At 31.6% G+C, this 19,049-nt stretch overlaps 4 protein-coding genes across 4 annotated transcripts in view; 3 read left to right on the forward strand and 1 right to left on the reverse strand.

The window, feature by feature from the left end:
- The window catches only part of LOC107027006 (AIG2-like protein D), a 5,749-nt gene extending 3,167 nt beyond the window's left edge, over nucleotides 1–2,582 (forward strand). The window contains exons 4-5 of the mRNA XM_015228161.2: nucleotides 160–243; nucleotides 1,978–2,582. Coding sequence (XP_015083647.1) covers nucleotides 160–243; nucleotides 1,978–2,118 — 225 coding nt within the window. The 3' untranslated portion in view covers nucleotides 2,119–2,582. The remainder of the gene's footprint in view (nucleotides 1–159; nucleotides 244–1,977) is intronic.
- Nucleotides 2,583–3,228: 646 nt separating this feature from the next.
- LOC107027220 (glycosyltransferase family protein 64 C3) lies at nucleotides 3,229–4,506 on the reverse strand. The gene has a single exon (XM_015228401.2). The coding sequence runs from the start codon at nucleotides 4,252–4,254 to the stop codon at nucleotides 3,256–3,258; it is 999 nt and encodes a 332-aa protein (XP_015083887.1). The 5' UTR covers nucleotides 4,255–4,506; the 3' UTR covers nucleotides 3,229–3,255.
- Nucleotides 4,507–5,222: 716 nt separating this feature from the next.
- On the forward strand, nucleotides 5,223–11,084 carry LOC107027022 (peptidyl-prolyl cis-trans isomerase CYP18-1). The gene is made up of 5 exons (XM_015228177.2): nucleotides 5,223–5,368; nucleotides 5,470–5,544; nucleotides 9,391–9,552; nucleotides 10,307–10,465; nucleotides 10,686–11,084. Exons 1-5 carry the CDS (start codon nucleotides 5,366–5,368, stop codon nucleotides 10,767–10,769), a joined length of 483 nt encoding a protein of 160 aa, XP_015083663.1. The 5' UTR covers nucleotides 5,223–5,365; the 3' UTR covers nucleotides 10,770–11,084.
- A 5,235-nt stretch (nucleotides 11,085–16,319) lies between these two features.
- LOC107028157 lies at nucleotides 16,320–17,984 on the forward strand. Its single transcript, XM_015229205.2, has 2 exons — nucleotides 16,320–16,610; nucleotides 17,369–17,984. Exons 1-2 carry the CDS (start codon nucleotides 16,443–16,445, stop codon nucleotides 17,930–17,932), a joined length of 732 nt encoding a protein of 243 aa, XP_015084691.1. The 5' UTR covers nucleotides 16,320–16,442; the 3' UTR covers nucleotides 17,933–17,984.
- Nucleotides 17,985–19,049: the final 1,065 nt, after the last annotated feature.

Genomic DNA, 19,049 nt, shown 5'->3' on the forward strand with positions numbered 1-19,049 from the left:
CCCTCCCCCCCCCCCCCACCTTTACGAAAATCTACAGTGATTTATTTGGGAGCACTCCTGTTTGTTTGTTTGATTGTGGCATGAACTTAGTGTGATAGTTTATTTATTTTCATTTTGCAATATTGTTCAGTTTTGATGAACTATGTCTTTGTTTTGCAGGACAGTTCCAAGACATTGCAGGTTGAAACATATGTTTGGGTTAACAACAGGGATCCAGATTTACATGGGGAATGGGACTTTGAGGTAAATTTGTGAGCTCATATATCTGCCTCTCCCTTCATTGCTTGTTGTACTAATATATGAAGAAGGGATATACTTTTTCCTGTCCCGTCTTCGGTTCTTTTCATTTTGATTGGACCTTGCATTTAGAAAGTGCATTATGTTGCAAAGGGTTATATCTATTTTTTTGGTTGCCTGATCTTAAGCCCAAAGTAGGTGCTGGGATTTGGTAAAAAATTTACAAGCATATAATCTACATATCTCTGCCTGTGAGTAGACCAGGAAATAATGGACGTGTTTCTGCATCAGCGTATAATAGGGTAGTGTGCGATCTAGAACAAAATTGTGGAAGATCCATGTATGAATTCAAACACAGGAATCTTGGCCTCTTACCATTCCTTCCCCAAGTGGTTCCAATAGAGTTTTGTTTTGGCTGTGTCATAAGTTACCAACATATAAAGTCTTTGTTTACTGTAGGAACAATACAACATAATCATATTTAATTTAGGACTTGTTAGGTATGTGCAGTCTATTACTTTTTTATGCTCTTTGACCCATTTTGGTAAAAGTTCCTCTTTCTTGCTTGTCTTCTCATTCTACATTTCTCTACTCAATGAACTTGCTTCCTTGTAATGGCAAGAGTGCATGAGTTGATATTATTCCAGTCAAAATTCTTCCAGATACCTCCCAAGGAGGCTCTGGTGCATCGGATCAACCAAAAATGAATCTAGGGGAAAATATGCTAGAGTATTGCTGTTCAAGGGACAACGTTGAGAAAATTTGAGTTCTTGGGATTGTGGGTATTACAAAATCTGAAAAATCTTGAGAGATTTAAAGGCTGACTATCAAACCTTCGAAAAGCTTCTCCATCGAACTCCAAAGACATAGGAGTCTCTTGCCAAAGTTTAGGCCAACTTAAATTGATATCTTGTCTTCACATTTAACAATTAGATCCATTTCTTGTGGTTTAGTAGAGATAAACTTTTACATACCCCAGATGTATAGTCTTTATTCTTCTTCTTTAGATCATGTACACCCAGAATTCAAGTAAAAAGAAGTGCACTTTACCTTTGCTGGATAACAACAGTTCTCTAGCATGCCTCATGTTTCCATTGTGCTGCTTTATACTTTTGAGTTTCAACATCTATCTTCCAATAAGCCTTTACTGTTCTTCCACAATCTTTTGAATTTTAAACAGAGTTTTCATTTGAGCTTGAAAATGTTCATAGTTTTCTCCATCAATTGGACTATTGGAGTAAATTCATTGCTAATTATTCTGTAGTATCTTCAGTGAGGGATTTTATTTTTATGTTACTTTAGATAATCGAAAAGTGAGAATTCATATAGCTGAACCCAGCTTGCTTCGAGTTGAGGCACAGTTGTTGTTTTACTTCAGTAAATGGGAGGATTGGGAGTAAGAACAATATTAGGCCCCCATAGCCCTCATACCAAATTATGTGCATGTGTGTGTGCTAGCAATGGCGAGCCACACTAGTCCAAGGGGTGTCAATTGACGCCCCTTTGTTGGAAATTACCCTGTATATATAGGTTAAACAAATATATTGTATATACATACTATATATTGAATCCCCTTGACTTCTTTGTGTATTTATTTCTTTATATTTTGACTATCATGGTTCCGCCGTTCTGTGCTAGGGACTAAATTATAGAGAGTCAAAGTTGCTTCCTCTTAACCAATGTTCTGTAAAAGCAAGTCCTTAATTTTTTCTGATGGCCTATGGAAATCGACCTTTGTAGGAATGGGAAGTGTTGCACAAGAGAGACTTCTTGAAAATGACAATGGAATTCAGTGAAGAAATGGAGCTACCTGAATCAAAAACCAGAGTGGCAACTTATGAATCCTTCTATGCACAGGAAGAGAACAAGTCCAAACCTTGATACAGCTATAGTTTATAGCGGAGACAAAAACAGTAGGTGATTTTTTCTCATATGTTCTAGTCTTGATGGACAGTGTTACTTGGTGTTGTTGCTGGTGGAAATATTGTTAATAAAGCACAAAGGCTAAGCCACCTCCCCTCTTCATCCACCAAAAGAAAATACTAATAAATTAGAGAGGGCAATTGGGCTTAGTAACATGGATATGTTACCCTTTGGTTGCATAGGAGTGATTATTTATCATCTTATGTAAATTTCATAGGATCATTTGTAGATAGTAGAAGAACACTTTTTATTTATAAGTTTTCTTTATGTCTTGGATGAACCCGAAAACATCTGATTATGGGTAAAAAGATACTATCCATTCTATCACAATCTTCGAGTGGTACTTGTGCTCTAACGAAAGCAAGTACATATGTAATTTAAGAATGGATTGATTTTATATGTGATTTTCTTTCTTACATAAATTTATTTATAACAAGGGAAAATGTGTATCCAAATGGTGTTGCTTTTGAATGACTAAATTTTTTTCGTCATTATAATGTACCCAAAGATATATGAAGTATCAATTAGGATTGGGTAGGGATAGTTACTCTTTCGTTCATAATCAAAAGTCTCGAGTTTGAGTCTATTAACGTACAAATTATTTTAGTAACAAAGCACTTTACTAGACATTGAAACAAGTTACTTGTTTTTCTAATTTAAATTCAAGTTCAAATTTGAAATTTTTATAACCAAACATTGATGTTCAAATAAAGTGGTTAAGTCACTTTTCTCTTCTATTTGGGGACATGTAATTTAGACAAAATATGACACATATTAAACTTAACAGATTCTTTCTCAATATAATATTCATTTGATTATCGCGCGGATAAAATGTTTATCGATAGATGGGACTAACGTAACATATAAGTAGATAGTAATGTATCGTTTCAGTTTCCCACATAATAACCGCATTTATACTATTCTAATATTTGTTTTTTCGATTTCTATTATTTCTTGTACTTTATATTATCATATTATTTTGTTATTAATAATATCTTTCTAAAATAATTTTATGTAACATTTCTCCTAATTTTTTTTTTTAGAATTATATATTATTGGAAGAAAAAATTTTTAGGAAAATTGTCATAATTTCATTTAAAAAATTTGTTTATCACAATACACCAACTTACCACCTTTTTCACATAAACCTTGTTCTCCAATGGCTTCCATCACTTTTCCATAGCTATACTTCAATGGCATCTTCTCCAATAATCTATGAAACTCACCAATACACTCTCCTCTTCTCTTTCTATGCTCTCCTTTTCTACTACTCAAACCCACTTCTCTTTCCTTCATACCTTCACCTTCATTCCTCGCATCTCCCCAATCCCTCACTTTCTTCGCACCCACCATTATCGGACCCTTCTTCACTTGCTCAGCTATCACAAAGTTCATCAATATGTCTTCACAGTTGTTCTTTTCATCTACTATGAGTTTCAGTTTTGAGTATTCTTTGTTGCATGTGTATTGATAGAGGTAATTGAAGTTTAATATCATGAATTTTGTTAACATGATTGAGTATTTCTGGGTTTCCATTGTGTAGATCCAGGATTTATGGGTTATGTCGTAGTTATGAGATCTGACGAAGAATCCGATCAACCGATCTGGGTTGGATTTCCAGATGTTGAAAGCGAAGTTTATTGAGTTTGTGTCCGGTTCGATGTCGTCGTCGCAGATGAGGACGGATCGGGTGGTGATTGATGTGTGAGGATGGAAACGGAGGTTGAGGCTGGAGGAAGGTTGACGGTCGATGGTGATTGGTGTTGCGCTTGCGGCGGAGAGGGAGAGGTTTTGGGAGAGATCTGAGAGGATTTGTGACGGAGTTGAAGGATTGCTCCACAGGATGATGACTGCGGCTACGGAGGATGCGGCGGCGTAAGTGGTGGCGATTGAGTGGAGAAGTGGAATCCGGTGTTCGGAGTAGCCGTTGATTAGTACCGTCGTTTGATCGGTTTGGAGTGATCGGAGATCCGCCGGCGGCCGGTTGCATGGGTCGGGAAGGTGTGGTAGTCCGGTTCGTAGTGAAAAGACGAAAAAGGGTATGGATAAGGTTATAATTACATGCAAGGAAAAAACGGGGATTGACTGGTTCATTTTTCAAGTTTTTAGCTGATAGAGTCTGTTCCGTTATGGCAGTTAAAAGGGAGTTATTTTAGTGGCAATTTTGTGATTTAGGATATAAATAAGGGCATTTCGATACCCGTCTAATATTTAAGATCACACGATTAAAGCTTACAACGAGCTTCCGTCTAATCATTTAATTTAAAGGAGACAAGCAAATATGGCGTTAGGCTAGTGCTAATTGAGTATGCTATTACGTAATTTTATACCGATTAATTTTGAGCTATCGACTAACGAATGCTTCATCTCTTAAATGAACAAATTGATATTCGAAGATTATTGCTAATTTTAAGATCACCAAGAGTTTAATTTTTTTTATATTAAATCGAAATCTTATCGATAATTAAAGAATCATTTACTTAATAAAAGTTTTCTCAACAAATAAAACAACAATCACAGAGATAGAAACTAAAAGAAGTTCACTAATTACAAACAATAGTTATTATATTTTTAGTCTCTATTAACGCTATATTTTTATTTTCGTCCTTGTGTTATCTCATTTAATATTAGAAGTCTCGATCAAATGATTAAAATAAAAAATACCTATTAATTAATAGTACTAAGTTAGATAATACTAACAAAAAATACAGCCTTAATACAAAAACTAAAGATATTCCAATCTACATACATAGAAATTTTCACAAAATATGATATTTAAGATTACAAATCTATTAAGTACTATGGAGCATTTCGCTTCGGACATTTTACATACGAAATACTTATATTTTCTTGTTGACTCTCCGATTTTTCTTTGTCTCTTCTTAGCTCCTCTTCCCATAAAATCGATTTCATCATCTCGAACATAATTATACTCTGCAAATTGCGGAGTTTTCAATATATATATCTGACAATTTCAGTGATAGAAATAGAATCGATTCACATATATCGCTATCGTTAGTGCAACTTTTTTTTTTCTTTTAACACTCTGTTTTAGGTTATTAGGGTTTTTATATAGGATTGGGTGAAAGGGTAAAATGAAAAAACCCGAAAGACTAATTGAGAAAACGGGTCGGGTCAAATTTTGCTTCTTTTTCTATTAAGCAGAGAACAGCTCCAGTAATCTGAATACAGAAGCAGCAAAAATATGGTGAGTTTTTCGTGTTTTTGTGATATTTTTTGTGTTTTATTGTTGTTATTGAAATTGAAATTGATATCACTAAATTTAGCAAATGTTTGGTGTTTTTGCAGTCAGTGACACTTCATACAAATCTAGGTGACATCAAGTGCGAAATCTTCTGTGATGAAGTGCCAAGAACAGCAGAGGTTCTTAATTTTCTTTTAAAAAGTTTGGATTTTTATGATATTAATTTTGTTATAAGTAAGCTAAAGTTGAATTCTTGTCTTTTCTGTGATGAAGTGCCAAGAACAGCAGAGGTTCTTAATTTTCTTTTAAAAAGTTTGGATTTTTATGATATTAATTTTGTTGTAAGTAAGCTAAAGCTGAATTCTTGTCTTTCACTTTTTCTCTAAGAAGGGTTTCAGAGAATCTGGCTATTGTAGACTTGGAGTTTGACTAATTAATCTAATTCTGGAAGACATTAACAATTCTTGGGTGGTTCTTTACCCTCCTAGAACTCACTCGAGGGACTTTACTGGGTATGTTATTGTGGTTGTCTTGGCGTTTGCGGGAGTGGCAGAAACAGTATTTGCACTAAGGGGATTCAAAATATAAAGAACTAAATATCATAAGAATTCAAGGTGGTTCAAAATCTATTATATATAAAAAATGATTTTGACAGTGTATACATGTAATATTTTGAGAAAGGTGATTTGAACCCCCTTGCAGCACTCTAGCTCTGGCTGGAGGGGCGGGCTGGGGTGGGGGTTCATTAGCTGTTTGCTTCTATGTTTCCCAGAAATTGGTTGCAAAAAGTTAAGAACTTTGTTTGCAGATTGATAGTGTTGTTCTTCTTCTAATTTGGTGGAATATAGTAGTGGGTGGTAGTTTTGTCCTTAACCTTATAGTTCCCACTTTACAGCTTAGGTCCAGCAGAGGTAAAATCATTTGATCAACACGTTTGATAATAGTTTTATTTCCCGTGCTTGCTCTAGTAGAAAGAGTTCTGTACCTTTCACAGGGGGCTTTGGTCCCCAGCTCCCCTATCATTAAGTCACCAACTTATTTGTTCTTTGAGCACTGTGCGGGCTTCACCCCTTCTCATACATGGTCTTAGGACTTTGAGTGTATGTGTATGTTTGGTAAAAAGTAATCCGAGCCTGGTCACTTTGATATGTTTGTGAGTAGGCATCCTGTCCTTTGAAGTTAGGGGGCCATTTGCCTAATTTCTTTGAGAGAGTTGTCTCCTGCTCTAGGTATTCTCTAGTTACTCACCGTGAATTCATAATTTTTTGTAATCCCCAAATGTTAATGATTCTTCAGTGGCATAGCTCCAGACACATGGGCTTCTTCCCCTTCGTTATATGTGTTGGATATTTAGCAATGAGGAATCATTTGTTGCATCCATCTGATAATAATTCTTACATTATTTCCTTACTATTATTTTTATAGGGTAAATTTTGTTGGAAGTTTACCTAGCTGGTATAAAACAAAACATGACTCATACGATGACCAAATAGACAAGTTGCTACTCTATTCTTACTAACAACTCTATAAAATCCATGTATTGGTCTTGACCAACTAATAAATTGCTTTTACACCAATAAAACAGATCATGCAAACATTTAATTTCGTCTCTAGAGATGTGAATTCTATGGCCTTCGTGCTTTCTTTCTGTCCAGCTATAAGGTCCAGAAGATGCACAGTGGGGTGATCTTCCATATCTGCTTCACTCTTTGGGTACCCTTTGAGATGTCCAGCATCATAATAAGCTCCTGACACAAATAAAATGCTGTAGTTTCCAGGTGTTCTTAGCATAAGTAGCATCTACTGCACAAAGAAAACCCCCTCTGCTGTAAATAGTTTTGAGTTAGACATACTCGCCAGATTGCAGTCCATCCTGAACAAGCTAGCGATAATTGGAGCTTTTGTTTTCCAAATTATCTTCCTAGGCCAAATATTATCCCTATGACCTATCTTTTTCAACAGTATACTATAACAGCTTTACCCGAGACAAAATGTATCTTTACCTTACAGAGTCTCCCTGAAGCATTGATCTATAGTGGCTACATTCATTCTTCTCACAATATATAGCAATAATCAGCTTCCTCCAGATATCATTATTATCCATGTAACATCCCAAAGCCATTTATTCCTCCCTATTATATAAATTCAAAGGTTTTTCTGTTGGCATTGACTTTTGGGGATCTGAAAGGTTTAACGCAGTAAGGGATTCAGGGTTGATCTTATAAGATCTTTATATTATGAATCCATGGACATTCATTTATGCTGTCTTGATTCATTGTTAAGGAAGGATTTACCACTCATCTGTATATTTTGTTTAATGCCTGTACTGTTCTTCCATTTTCTCTCCTGCTGAACTTCTTCATGCTTAAATGTTAAACTTTTTAATCAAATTTTCCTTTTGACAAGCCATATATAGCCCAAATGTCTTCCAGTTCGACCATAAGTCTCTCTTACTTACGTTCTATGTTTACTGGACCGAGATGGGCTAAACAGTTGTTGCTGCATCAATCCTCCTTCAAAAACTTGTCATTATTTGAAGCGCACACGCCTCTAAACTTATCACTTCATCAATGAGGTGATAACCCATTGCTTCACATTGATTCATCTGTTTAAGAGACAAACCCTTGGCTTTCAAAAACAGTAGGTGTAACAACTTGAAGTATGAGTTTGTGCCAAATTAGCCTTATCATTGCCTTGAGGTTAGTCCAATATGAATTTCAAGTGCATACTCATTTATTCCTTCTGGCTGCTTAACCCCAAACAGTTGCTAAGGTGACCTAGGTCCCTTAGCCAAGGTACCCCTATCCTAAACCATTTCTTCTTGTATGTCTATAACTTTTCATCGCAAGACAAAGAGAAGTGCTTCCTTCCATCAGTCTATAAAAAATAGAAATAGACCATGATTGTAAACTCACAAATCAAAGTAACAGATCATAATATCTTCAACATGAGAGGTTACAATTGAGAAAATGCCATAAGCATTAAGTGACAAACGTCATAGCTACATTTCTGAACTTGCTTACCTCAACTAATTGAAACAACATTTTTTATTAGTAGTTAGTTGAAACAAATCATGACAGAACATAGGCAACTAATGATGATTACTTCTTTGTCAGGCCTAGATCAGATGCCCTCAGCGTATGCTTACTTGATTGATATATTCTGTGATACACACCGCAGCCGTGCAGGCACAGAGAAATTTGTTTGCTCTTATTGGATGCTGTATATTCTGCATATGGATCTATCTAGCATGATTGGCTTTTCAAAATTTTTTAATGTCACTATTATAGCAGAAAGTTACAAGATTATATATTTCTGAAATAATCCATCATTTTTTGAGAAGGATATCTCCATGATCAATCTATTACCGGGTTTTCTCACATTAATGTTCCTGTCTCAACAGCGAGGATGTCGGTATGACTTTGTTGAGATCTATTGAACTACATCAAAAAACGTCTAAAACATTGAGTTGCTCATTTCTAATATATTTACCGTTGCACATCACTTATATTCATTTACATACTACCCGGTACCTAGAGTCTGATTCAGTATTTCTAATTCCTAATCCATAGGCCTATGGTACATTCATGTACATAAAACTGTAGTTCAAATTTCTTACGTATGATGTGTACCATTGTATAATACGTATGTTCAATCCCATGCAACGAAGTGCATGAAGTAGTATGTCCAATTCCTTATCCATATGCTTGGGTACATAGAGGGACTTATGAAGCGGTAAACATTATTTCATAACCTAAAAAGCATAATCTTCATGGTATAAATAGACTTATTTCTCTCCTTGAAACTTGAAAGTCCTCTCGTATCATGATATTTTACTTACTCCCTTAAAGCCATGACTGCTTGCAGAATCATTTTTCTTTTTGGTTTATACTTTGTTCCATTTTCATCTGGAAGCAGTCATTTTTTAATTAGGTTGAGTGGTGAAACTAGTAATATTTGGTGTTTGTTTTAATTGGACGGTTGAGATATCATTGGTAGTAATGTTAAGTGCCCTTTGGTTGCAGAATTTCTTGGCGTTATGCTCAAGTGATTATTATGATGGGACCATATTTCATAGAAACATAAAGGGTTTCATGATCCAAGGTGGTGATCCAACTGGTACTGGGAAAGGTGGGACAAGTATTTGGGGAAAAAAGTTCAATGACGAGATAAGGGAGTCTCTCAAGGTACTTGTTGCAACATTTGTTCTTGTGGATATTTGTCCAATATATTCAGCAACTTCCTAAATCATCCTTATACAGTATCAAGTTTGACCTGTTCTTGATATAGAACATTGTTATTGGTGATCCTGTAGACCTAGGAGATTCTGTAATATGGGCTGTAGCCTCTGTTACACCTTTAACAAGAGTTTGTTTAGCTTTGCAAGTGCAATGTGTGCTTGTTTCATGGTAATTTAATGATATGATCCTCTGTTTTAAAAATTTAATAAGAACTTTGGTGTCTGATTAATGATATTCTGTAGTTTCACAAATCATGCACTGAAGTTTAGATGCCTTCTGTTACTCTGTAGTTACCTCTCCCCAGTAAATTCCCCTGAGCATTTTTTTTTGGTTAGCTCCTAGAATAATTTGGCTCACTTGCATTGGAGCTATTTGTATTTATCACTTTTTTTGTTATTTCTTTGCATCTACATGATGCCCTTAATAAAATTTCTTATTTCTAAAAAGAAAGAACGTTCTGATTTCTTATTTCCCTTATTCTTGTTTTCAATTGTTTGGCACCTCGACTGCTTCTTGGGGGTTTCTTGCTTTGATTAAATTGATGCCAAACTAGTCAATATGGATCTTGATTATATGTGCACTACACTATGTCGATGATGCATTATGTCTAGCGTGTTGGATTTGTCTTTATTCACTCTTAAATGTCAGCAGCTGCTTCTTTTTAATTTTCTGAATCCTGTGTGTTTTGTATTCCATTCAGCACAATGCAAGAGGGATGTTGGCAATGGCCAACAGTGGCCCTAATACCAATGGGAGTCAGTTTTTCATTACGTATGCCAAGCAACCACATCTCAATGGATTGTACACCATCTTCGGGAAAGTGATACATGGATTTGAGGTTCTTGATCTCATGGAAAAGGTACGCCCAGACTGATGCACACTCATTTTTGCATGCAGAGTAATCTACCGTTTTCTAGCAGTTATGTTCATTGGTGATTCTTGGATCTTATTCAGCATTATTACTTATAAAACAGACAGAGATATTCTGTTTTCAGTATATATGTTGCTCTATATGACCCTTACAAGTAGTGTCATTTGTTTGGCTATCACCTAAGTCACTTCTTTTCTAAATTTTGCAGACTCCAACAGGACCAGGTGATAAACCCCTTGCCGAGATCAGGCTCAACCGGGTGACCATTCATGCTAATCCACTTGCTGGCTGACATACTTTTGAAGCATGCCAAAGCAGTATGTGTAATCTCATTGTTCGAGTTGTTGATCATGGTGAGTTCTTTGGACTATTGCTATGGTCAACCTTCATTTCCAACCAACTTACCGGTAGATAGAGAGTAGTTAATGCGGGATGATGATAGTAATGGAACTTCCTTTTAGTTGAACTGTTGATCTTCCTGAAAACACAATCTTGAAATCTCCAGATTACATATCTACAGTTTATATGTATGAACGGTTGGATATACTGTTGATCTATGAAAAATTTGAAGATCTATGGAGTGTAAATGCAAAGTTTTTTTTTTTGTTAATAATTTTCTACTGCTGTTGCATTTGATGTTAATGCAAATTGAATGATTCTTTTTCATGGTTCAAAGTCCAACGGAGATAAAAATACAAGGTGATTTTCTTCCAACCATCCTAGTTTTCGAGGGTAGAGTTACTAGATATCTGTACTTGATGGGAGGTAAAAGATACCTCGTGAAATTAGTCAAGTTGTTCTTGGCACCACGATTACATAAAAGATTCTTCTTTTTTTTTGTGAAGTATTTTTAACATTGGCAACACAAAGACATTCAGTACTATTTCTTTTTGAAGGTTGACATATCTCTAAGGCATTGTAGTATTTTTTATTATTATTATTTAGTCATGGTTAGAAAGGGAAAGCACTTTAAAGATGTTATTAGGGAGGAATTTTAAACTTTATATTTGGAGGTTATGTGAATAAAACCTCATATAGGGTAGTTTGGAACATAATGAGAAGTTACATATTAGGTAGATGTATGGGATAACTTGAGATTTTTCGGAGAAAATAATGTAGGCTTGTTCAAAATGATTTGATTGACTTAGCCAAATTATATAGTATTAGAGGTAATGATTTTATGAGACGTGTATAGAGATCGACAAAATGATCACATAAAACTCGATTTATTATCTTTACTATATATGCCAAAAGTAGCTAGCTAGGAGATGTACAACACTATAGAAGCTAAATCAATGGACATAAATAATATGTTCAAAGATTCAATAAACCAAAAAAAAATTGTAATTCAAAACTCATAAATTAAAAATCTTAGCTTCACCTGTGGTGACACATAATAAATCTAAAAAAGAAGTTGACCGAGTACTCACACCTCAACTTTTCATCCCAACTCAAGTTCTTGATACAAATTTTCGATAATTATTTGGGATCCGATTTTGGATTTTTGATTCAGAAATCGAGTTCTGACCTCGATGCGCGACCTAACTCTCAAATTTCGAGTCGGATCAGGTCGGGGTCCGATTTTGATTTCGGTGTCAGGTCTCGGATCAACATTCGACCTAGAATTTCATATCAAATGGAAAGGTCAAGTCTTCAATCAGGTTTTGGGATGAGGTTCCGCAATGGGTATCGAAATTGAATTTCGGGTCAAGAGTCGAGGTTGAGTCCCAAGTCATGTGTCAGATTTTCTTATTAAAAACTATTTTTCTTTAAAATATTTTCTACTCACTATCAAAACTAAAAGATGTTTTCTGCAAAATGCTTTTCATTCACCAACTAAACACTAAAAAATATTTTTCATTCACCGCCAAAAATTAAAAATAAATAAATATTTTCTAGAAAAATATTTTCCTTTCCTAACAAGCAAACTAGTGTTACTATATACCAAAAAGAATAATATAATCCTATTAAACTTTTTATTTGTTGGTTATGTGAATAGAATCTCATATAGGTTAGTTGAGAGATAATGAGAAGTTACATATTATTACTTTGACATTTTTATGTAATATCTTTTAAATTTTGAATGTCAAAGTTTATTATAATCATAATTACATTTTATATCTTACAAATATGTTAAATTATTTTAAAAAAAATTATGACTTATTATACCTTTTACCTATAGATACTTTCTAAAGTTTTTATTGCAAATTAATTAGTGCAAGTCTTATTTGAAAATTCTCTCTTTTATCTCAAAATTCAAGGGATAATTAGGCTTCCCTAATCCTTTCTATTGCCTTTATCATGAGAACTAGCTCTAGCTAGAGAGCTCCAATTATAGCTACTACCTAGCTCATGGTCTGGACCAACTTTTACATTTCAGTATCGAGAGAGACGAATTTAGAATTTTAAATTTAATAACAGTAAATATATGACATCGAATTCATATTTGGTGAAGGAATGACTATACTATATAATTAAGAATTAATACAATATGGATATGGATGTACCTATTATTAGATGATGCATGGCCTTGTATATTTGTGTATGTCCATATAAACTATTGTATATGATGTGTATATTACTTGTATATATGCATGAAGTAAGACATAAATAATTGAAGCAAATGACTGAAATTCAATCAAACTTTGACGAAATTAGTATATATTTCCAAACTTCGACCAATCGATCATATAAAATATCTGATATTAAATTTTTTTCCAAACTAATTTCATACACTATATGTATGAAATTGTTCGAAGTGAATATACACGTAAAAACACACACACTAATTAAATAGTGATATAGAAAATAAGTATTCGTTTACTTCTCCCATAAACTATAGACATGATTAAACAATGCGTACACATATGTTAATTCAATCTGTTTTAATCAAATTTAATTCAATCCACCTATTTACCACTCGTATATATTATATCTATATTTGATAAAAGTATATGGTATTGGTGGAAAAAGTTAGACGTCAAATTAGAAGAAAAAAACTCTCAATAAAAATGTGGAACATAATGAGCCTCCTAGAAAAAAATATATATTTAATTTGTATATATTATCTATATAAAGCTTTTATTAAATATTACTAGTGGATTTTAATATATAATAGCAAATTGTCAATTAGTGTTTACACCAAAGATTTAGTAACTAATAGTTATTATAAAAAAGTATTTGTAATTTTATAAATATTTTTAAAATTGTAGTGCATAAAGTATGATTATTATTTTTGAAACATAAAGTATGAAATTTTAAAATAATATGGAAGATCAAAATTTGAGTGCTAAGAAGGTGGCCAATTAACTAAAAAAGCACTTAATCCACTCTTAATTTGTCTTATCCTTCTTTTAATAATATTTTATTATTAAGAAAGAAAGCCAACCTTAACCCTAATTAAAAATAAATTAGTGCATAACCGTTTTTTTCCTTTTAATTATCTTAATTAAGAAAATTATATCATTTTATGTATTGACCTAATAAAGCATTAACTCCACCCATGCATCCCACCCAACACTCCATAATGTTGATGTTGTAAATAATATTTTTACAAAAGATAATTTTAAAAAATAAATATTTTACGGTCACTTATAAGATAATTATAAATAAATTATTAATATAACTTTTTGTATTTGTCAAATTCATTTGTTTCACTTTTCTTTTTAGTCTATTTAAAAAATGCGTATTTTTTTTTCTCATAGCTTTTCCACACGTTTAGGACCACAACATCCAAAGACATTACTATATTCAACATCTATTAAATTTAAAAAAACAAGATTCACTTTTTTCAAAAAAAAATAAATTAAATTTCGTATCAAATCAAAATCAGAAAAATAATTTGATACGAAAATATGTGTACTTCTAACCTCTTATACTATATAGTAAAGTAAATATAATGTATATAGAAAAATAGCAAGCTTTAAAAACTAGCCAATTTGACACTTGCACGTTATTATACTAAGATTAATAGTGACATACACGTGTGTTACATCTTAGTTTTGTCTCATAAAATTTTATTTTTTTCGATTTGCTGTCTTATATCTATATTAGAGTTCGATTAAATCTGAAATCGCGTTACAAAATTTCACATTGAAGATAAAATATTTTGTATCGAGAGGACTCAAACCGTGACCTCTAATTAAAATAAAGAAGTATTTACCACTCCATCGTACCACGACCCTTAGCTTATTGGCCACAAACTCCATTCTAGTTTGGTAAAGTTTATTTTAATATTTTTTTGTGGCCTTTTTTCAGTGGAATTTAACTCAGCAATTTGCTTAAGCAAATTAGGTTTTGTTAAAAAGTTAATCAACTTCCAACCCACAAATTCCGTAATTAAATTAATTATATTAAGATAAATTAATTGATATGTGAAGGCTCTTATAAAATATTAAGTGTGCTTTTCAATTTTTGTAGTACCAAATTAAAAGGAACTATTATTTCATCTAAAAAGTATATTTATATTTACTTAATTATTATTTTTTAATAATCAGAATAAACAAATTATATTTGCCTTCGATGTTTACACGAAATCAATGAATACATTCTTATCTCACTAAATCATATTCTAACTTCAGTATGCTAACATTAATTTAATATAAACACATCATACAAATAAGTATTTACCGTAAATAAACCATCATATTGCATGACACTTATGAGCTAAATGACATGTTAGTTCAAAAATAAGTAATAAAATTCTATCGAACTTTTATTATTAGTTAATAAAAATAAAATAAACAAGAAATTTAGTGTCGATAAATTGAAATACTCCTTTTACATGTATAATATCAATAAAGATATGTTATTTAAGAATTAATTCTTCATCATAAATGATTAGTATACTATGATTTAGCAACTTATCACCAATGATAAAATTATTTTCAAAAATTATAGTAATTGTATACCTTATAATAATAATTGATTGGATCATTTGGTTTGATTGAATTTTTGGATGAAATTAACCAATACCTAACAGTATGTTTTACCTAAATAAATTAAATTTTACTTACCTAACTAACTAAAAATAGTCATGTTATTTAATATTTGACAAAACATGATATAAGAAGTATATAGAGCTTAAGGTAATAAAATAACGGAAAAAAATTAATCCTAATAAAATTTAGTGTTTTATTATGAATTTCTTATAATTTTTCACTAACTATAATAAGAATAATTTTATTTCTCGACGGAGAGAAAAAGATATAACTTAACAGTAAAATATTATCGATTTTTTCTTAGTGTTTGAGACACCAAAAAATATACAAACTATAAAGTATATGTGTAGGTATGCCTCTTTATATACAAGCCTTTCATCGAAGATCACATTTAAGTTATATATATCGATATTTTGATAAATTTTATTTGAATAATCACTAATTCTTTTATTTATTGTAACTGAATTGAAGTATATTTTTTGTTACAAAAAAAAAAGTTTATTTTAAATTTATCCAATTATCACATAAAGTTACTAAATATATTTTTTTTCTTAACAAAAAGTTACTTAACTTTTCCTAATTTTCATTTTTAAAAAAATGTCTTCTTGTTCTCCTTATGATTTTCTACTATATTTAGGTAAAGTTGAATTGAGAGAATACTTCTCTATTATGAAAAAGTAATTTAGTGACTTTGGTATACGATTAAAATTAAATAATTGTTAACGAAATCAATTCTAATAAGTTTTCGTGTTTGTAAGTATGTAGTTTTTATATTATCAGATCATTTTCACCTTTTATAACAATTCATTTATTTTAAAAAACAAAACTTATATATATTATTTGAATGGCATGATATTATAAAAATTATATTGATGATGTAACTTATTATACTCTATAGTCTATATATATGTTGTTTGTTGGCACATAAACCCAATGAAGTAGAAAGGAGAAACAAAGTCCTTCTTTCTACTAACATAACACACAACAAGAAGAAAAACACACTAAAAACAAAGAGAAAGAGAAAAATGGAATGGAAAAAGTGTTATTTGGATGTAATATTAGTTCCATTAGGGTTTATGATAAGCTTGACATATCATATTTGGTTATGGCATAAGGTGAAAACACAACCACTTTCTACTATTATTGGAACCAATGCTAATGGAAGGCGTTTATGGGTTTCTGCTATTATCAAGGTAAACATTCTTCGTTTCAATTTGTTTGTTCTGTTTTATTTTTTTTTACTTTGTTTCAAAAAAAAAGAACGTCTCTTTCCTTTTTTTATCGACTTTTTAGTTTACGATAAAAAAGTTAGAGAATATTTTGATATATTTGATATATCTTTAGTTTATGACCATCAGATTCAAAAAATTTCATTACATGTTTAAACTTTATGTTAAATCAAATTCGACTCTTTAGTTTACGATAAAAAAGTTAGAGAATATTTTGATATATTTGATATATCTTTAGTTTATGACCATCAGATTCAAAAATTTTCATTACATGTTTAAACTTTATGATAAATCAAATAACGCGTGCAAATTCATTTTCTACATTTGTTTTTCCTCAAATTCATTTTCTACGTAATTTGAGAAATTAAAATTGATTGAATCTCGAAAAAAAAAACCATATTACCATATTTTGCTCAAATTATTCTAATGAAATTCCTTAAATGATAGGAAAATTAAAAAGAATAGAAAATTATTGACTATTTTTTAATTGTGAAAAAGGGTTTGTTTGTTAGGGTTGTTACATGGTAAAATCATAATAACGTCACTCTAATACTTTAAATGAATTAAATTATTGCAAACTCTCTAAAGATCAAACGAATCATTACCTTATACATAACACATCAATCGTCACGCCGAAAAGCAAGTGAGAACGAACAGTATTAACACAAAATATATCACTGAATAGCTCGTAACTGACGATATTTTTTTCGTTTTTTCTTCAGGATAATGAGAAGAAAAACATATTGGCTGTTCAAACATTTAGAAACACAATAATGGGATCAACCCTAATGGCAACCACTTCAATTTTATTATGTTCTGGTCTTGCTGCTGTTATAAGTAGCACTTATAGTGTGAAAAAGCCATTAAACGACGCCGTTTATGGTGGTCATGGTGAATTTATGGTTGCATTAAAATATGTTACACTTTTATTATTTTTTCTCTTCTCATTTATTTGTTATTCTATATCAATTAGGTTTATAAACCAAGTGAATTTTCTCATAAATTGTCCACAACAAGATCATAATAATGATTTGGGAATATTCATTTTGAGTATAGACTATATTTGTGAGTTACTTGAAAAAGCATTTATATTAAATGCTGTGGCTAATAGGTTGTTCTATGCTGCATTAACACTTGTACTTTGGATATTTGGTCCTGTATTAGTTTTTTTGAGTTCTATTAGTCTTGTTACTGTGCTTTATAATCTTGATTTTGTGATATCTAATGATAATCACAAGGGGGAAATGATGAAATGTGATGATGATTATGTAATATCTCATGTTTAATTTGAGATACTTTATTATGAAATGTTATTAATAAAAAGAAAATTGTGGTTTATTCAATTTCATGTTTATTTATGTATCTTTTTTTTTGGTAATATATTAATTATCATTTGTTTTTGATTTAATTTTTTATTGTTGATTATATGTTTAGAATTAATTTTGAGATTGAGTTTTCAACTTATAATAAAAGGTTCTCTTTCTTCCTTTAGTAAGGAAAAGATAAAAGCATAATATTTGTTATGAGAATGGAAATGGAAATAATGAGAAATTTGACCATTTAAACTATAGGAGTTTTCGCAAATAGTCACTATAATAATTAGTCGATAGATATATAATATATACAATTTCAGATATAATATGTTGTAAATGTTATTTGATTATCATATAATTTATATATGTTAGCTAGAAAAAACATGTCTTTAACACCTCAAACAATAACATATCTAGTGTGACTTCAGTGAAGTTCGAAAAAAAATAAAGTATAAGTAGATTTTATCCTTGTCTTATATGAAGTAAAAAATCTACGGTTAAAAAAAAGGGAAAATGCACAAGTACCCTCTCAATCTATGCCCGAAATTTCAGAGACACACTTATACTATACTAAGGTTCTTACCCCCCCTGAAACTTATTTTATAAGTAACTTTCTACCTCTTTTCGGCCTACGTGACATTAGCTTGAAAAAAAAGTCAACCAGCGTTGGGCCCACAAGATAGTGCCACGTAGGCCGATAAGAGGTAAAAATTATTAATAAAATAAGTTTAGGGAGGTAATAGAACCTTAGTAGAGTATATTATAACTTATAAAAAATTTAAAACTTTCATATTTTATTCTCACGTGAAATTCGGTTGAAGTATCATGATATATGTGCATCTCTTTTTTAAAATCTTGTTAATCTAGAAACCTGTCGGTCAGTGGTGTAGCCACATAGTGTCAAGGGTGTCCAATTGAACATCCTTCGTCGAAAAAAAATTAGCATATATACAAATAACATGATATACGAAATGATTAAATACTATATTTTAGAACATTCTTAACATAACAAGTTATTATTTCTCGACACCCTTTATAATGAATATTGCATATGTTTAGAATTTATAATAGGCCTATATAATGAATCCTT

The sequence above is a fragment of the Solanum pennellii genome, chromosome 8 (genome assembly GCF_001406875.1).
Source record: "Solanum pennellii chromosome 8, SPENNV200".
NCBI classification, from domain to species: domain Eukaryota; kingdom Viridiplantae; phylum Streptophyta; class Magnoliopsida; order Solanales; family Solanaceae; genus Solanum; species Solanum pennellii.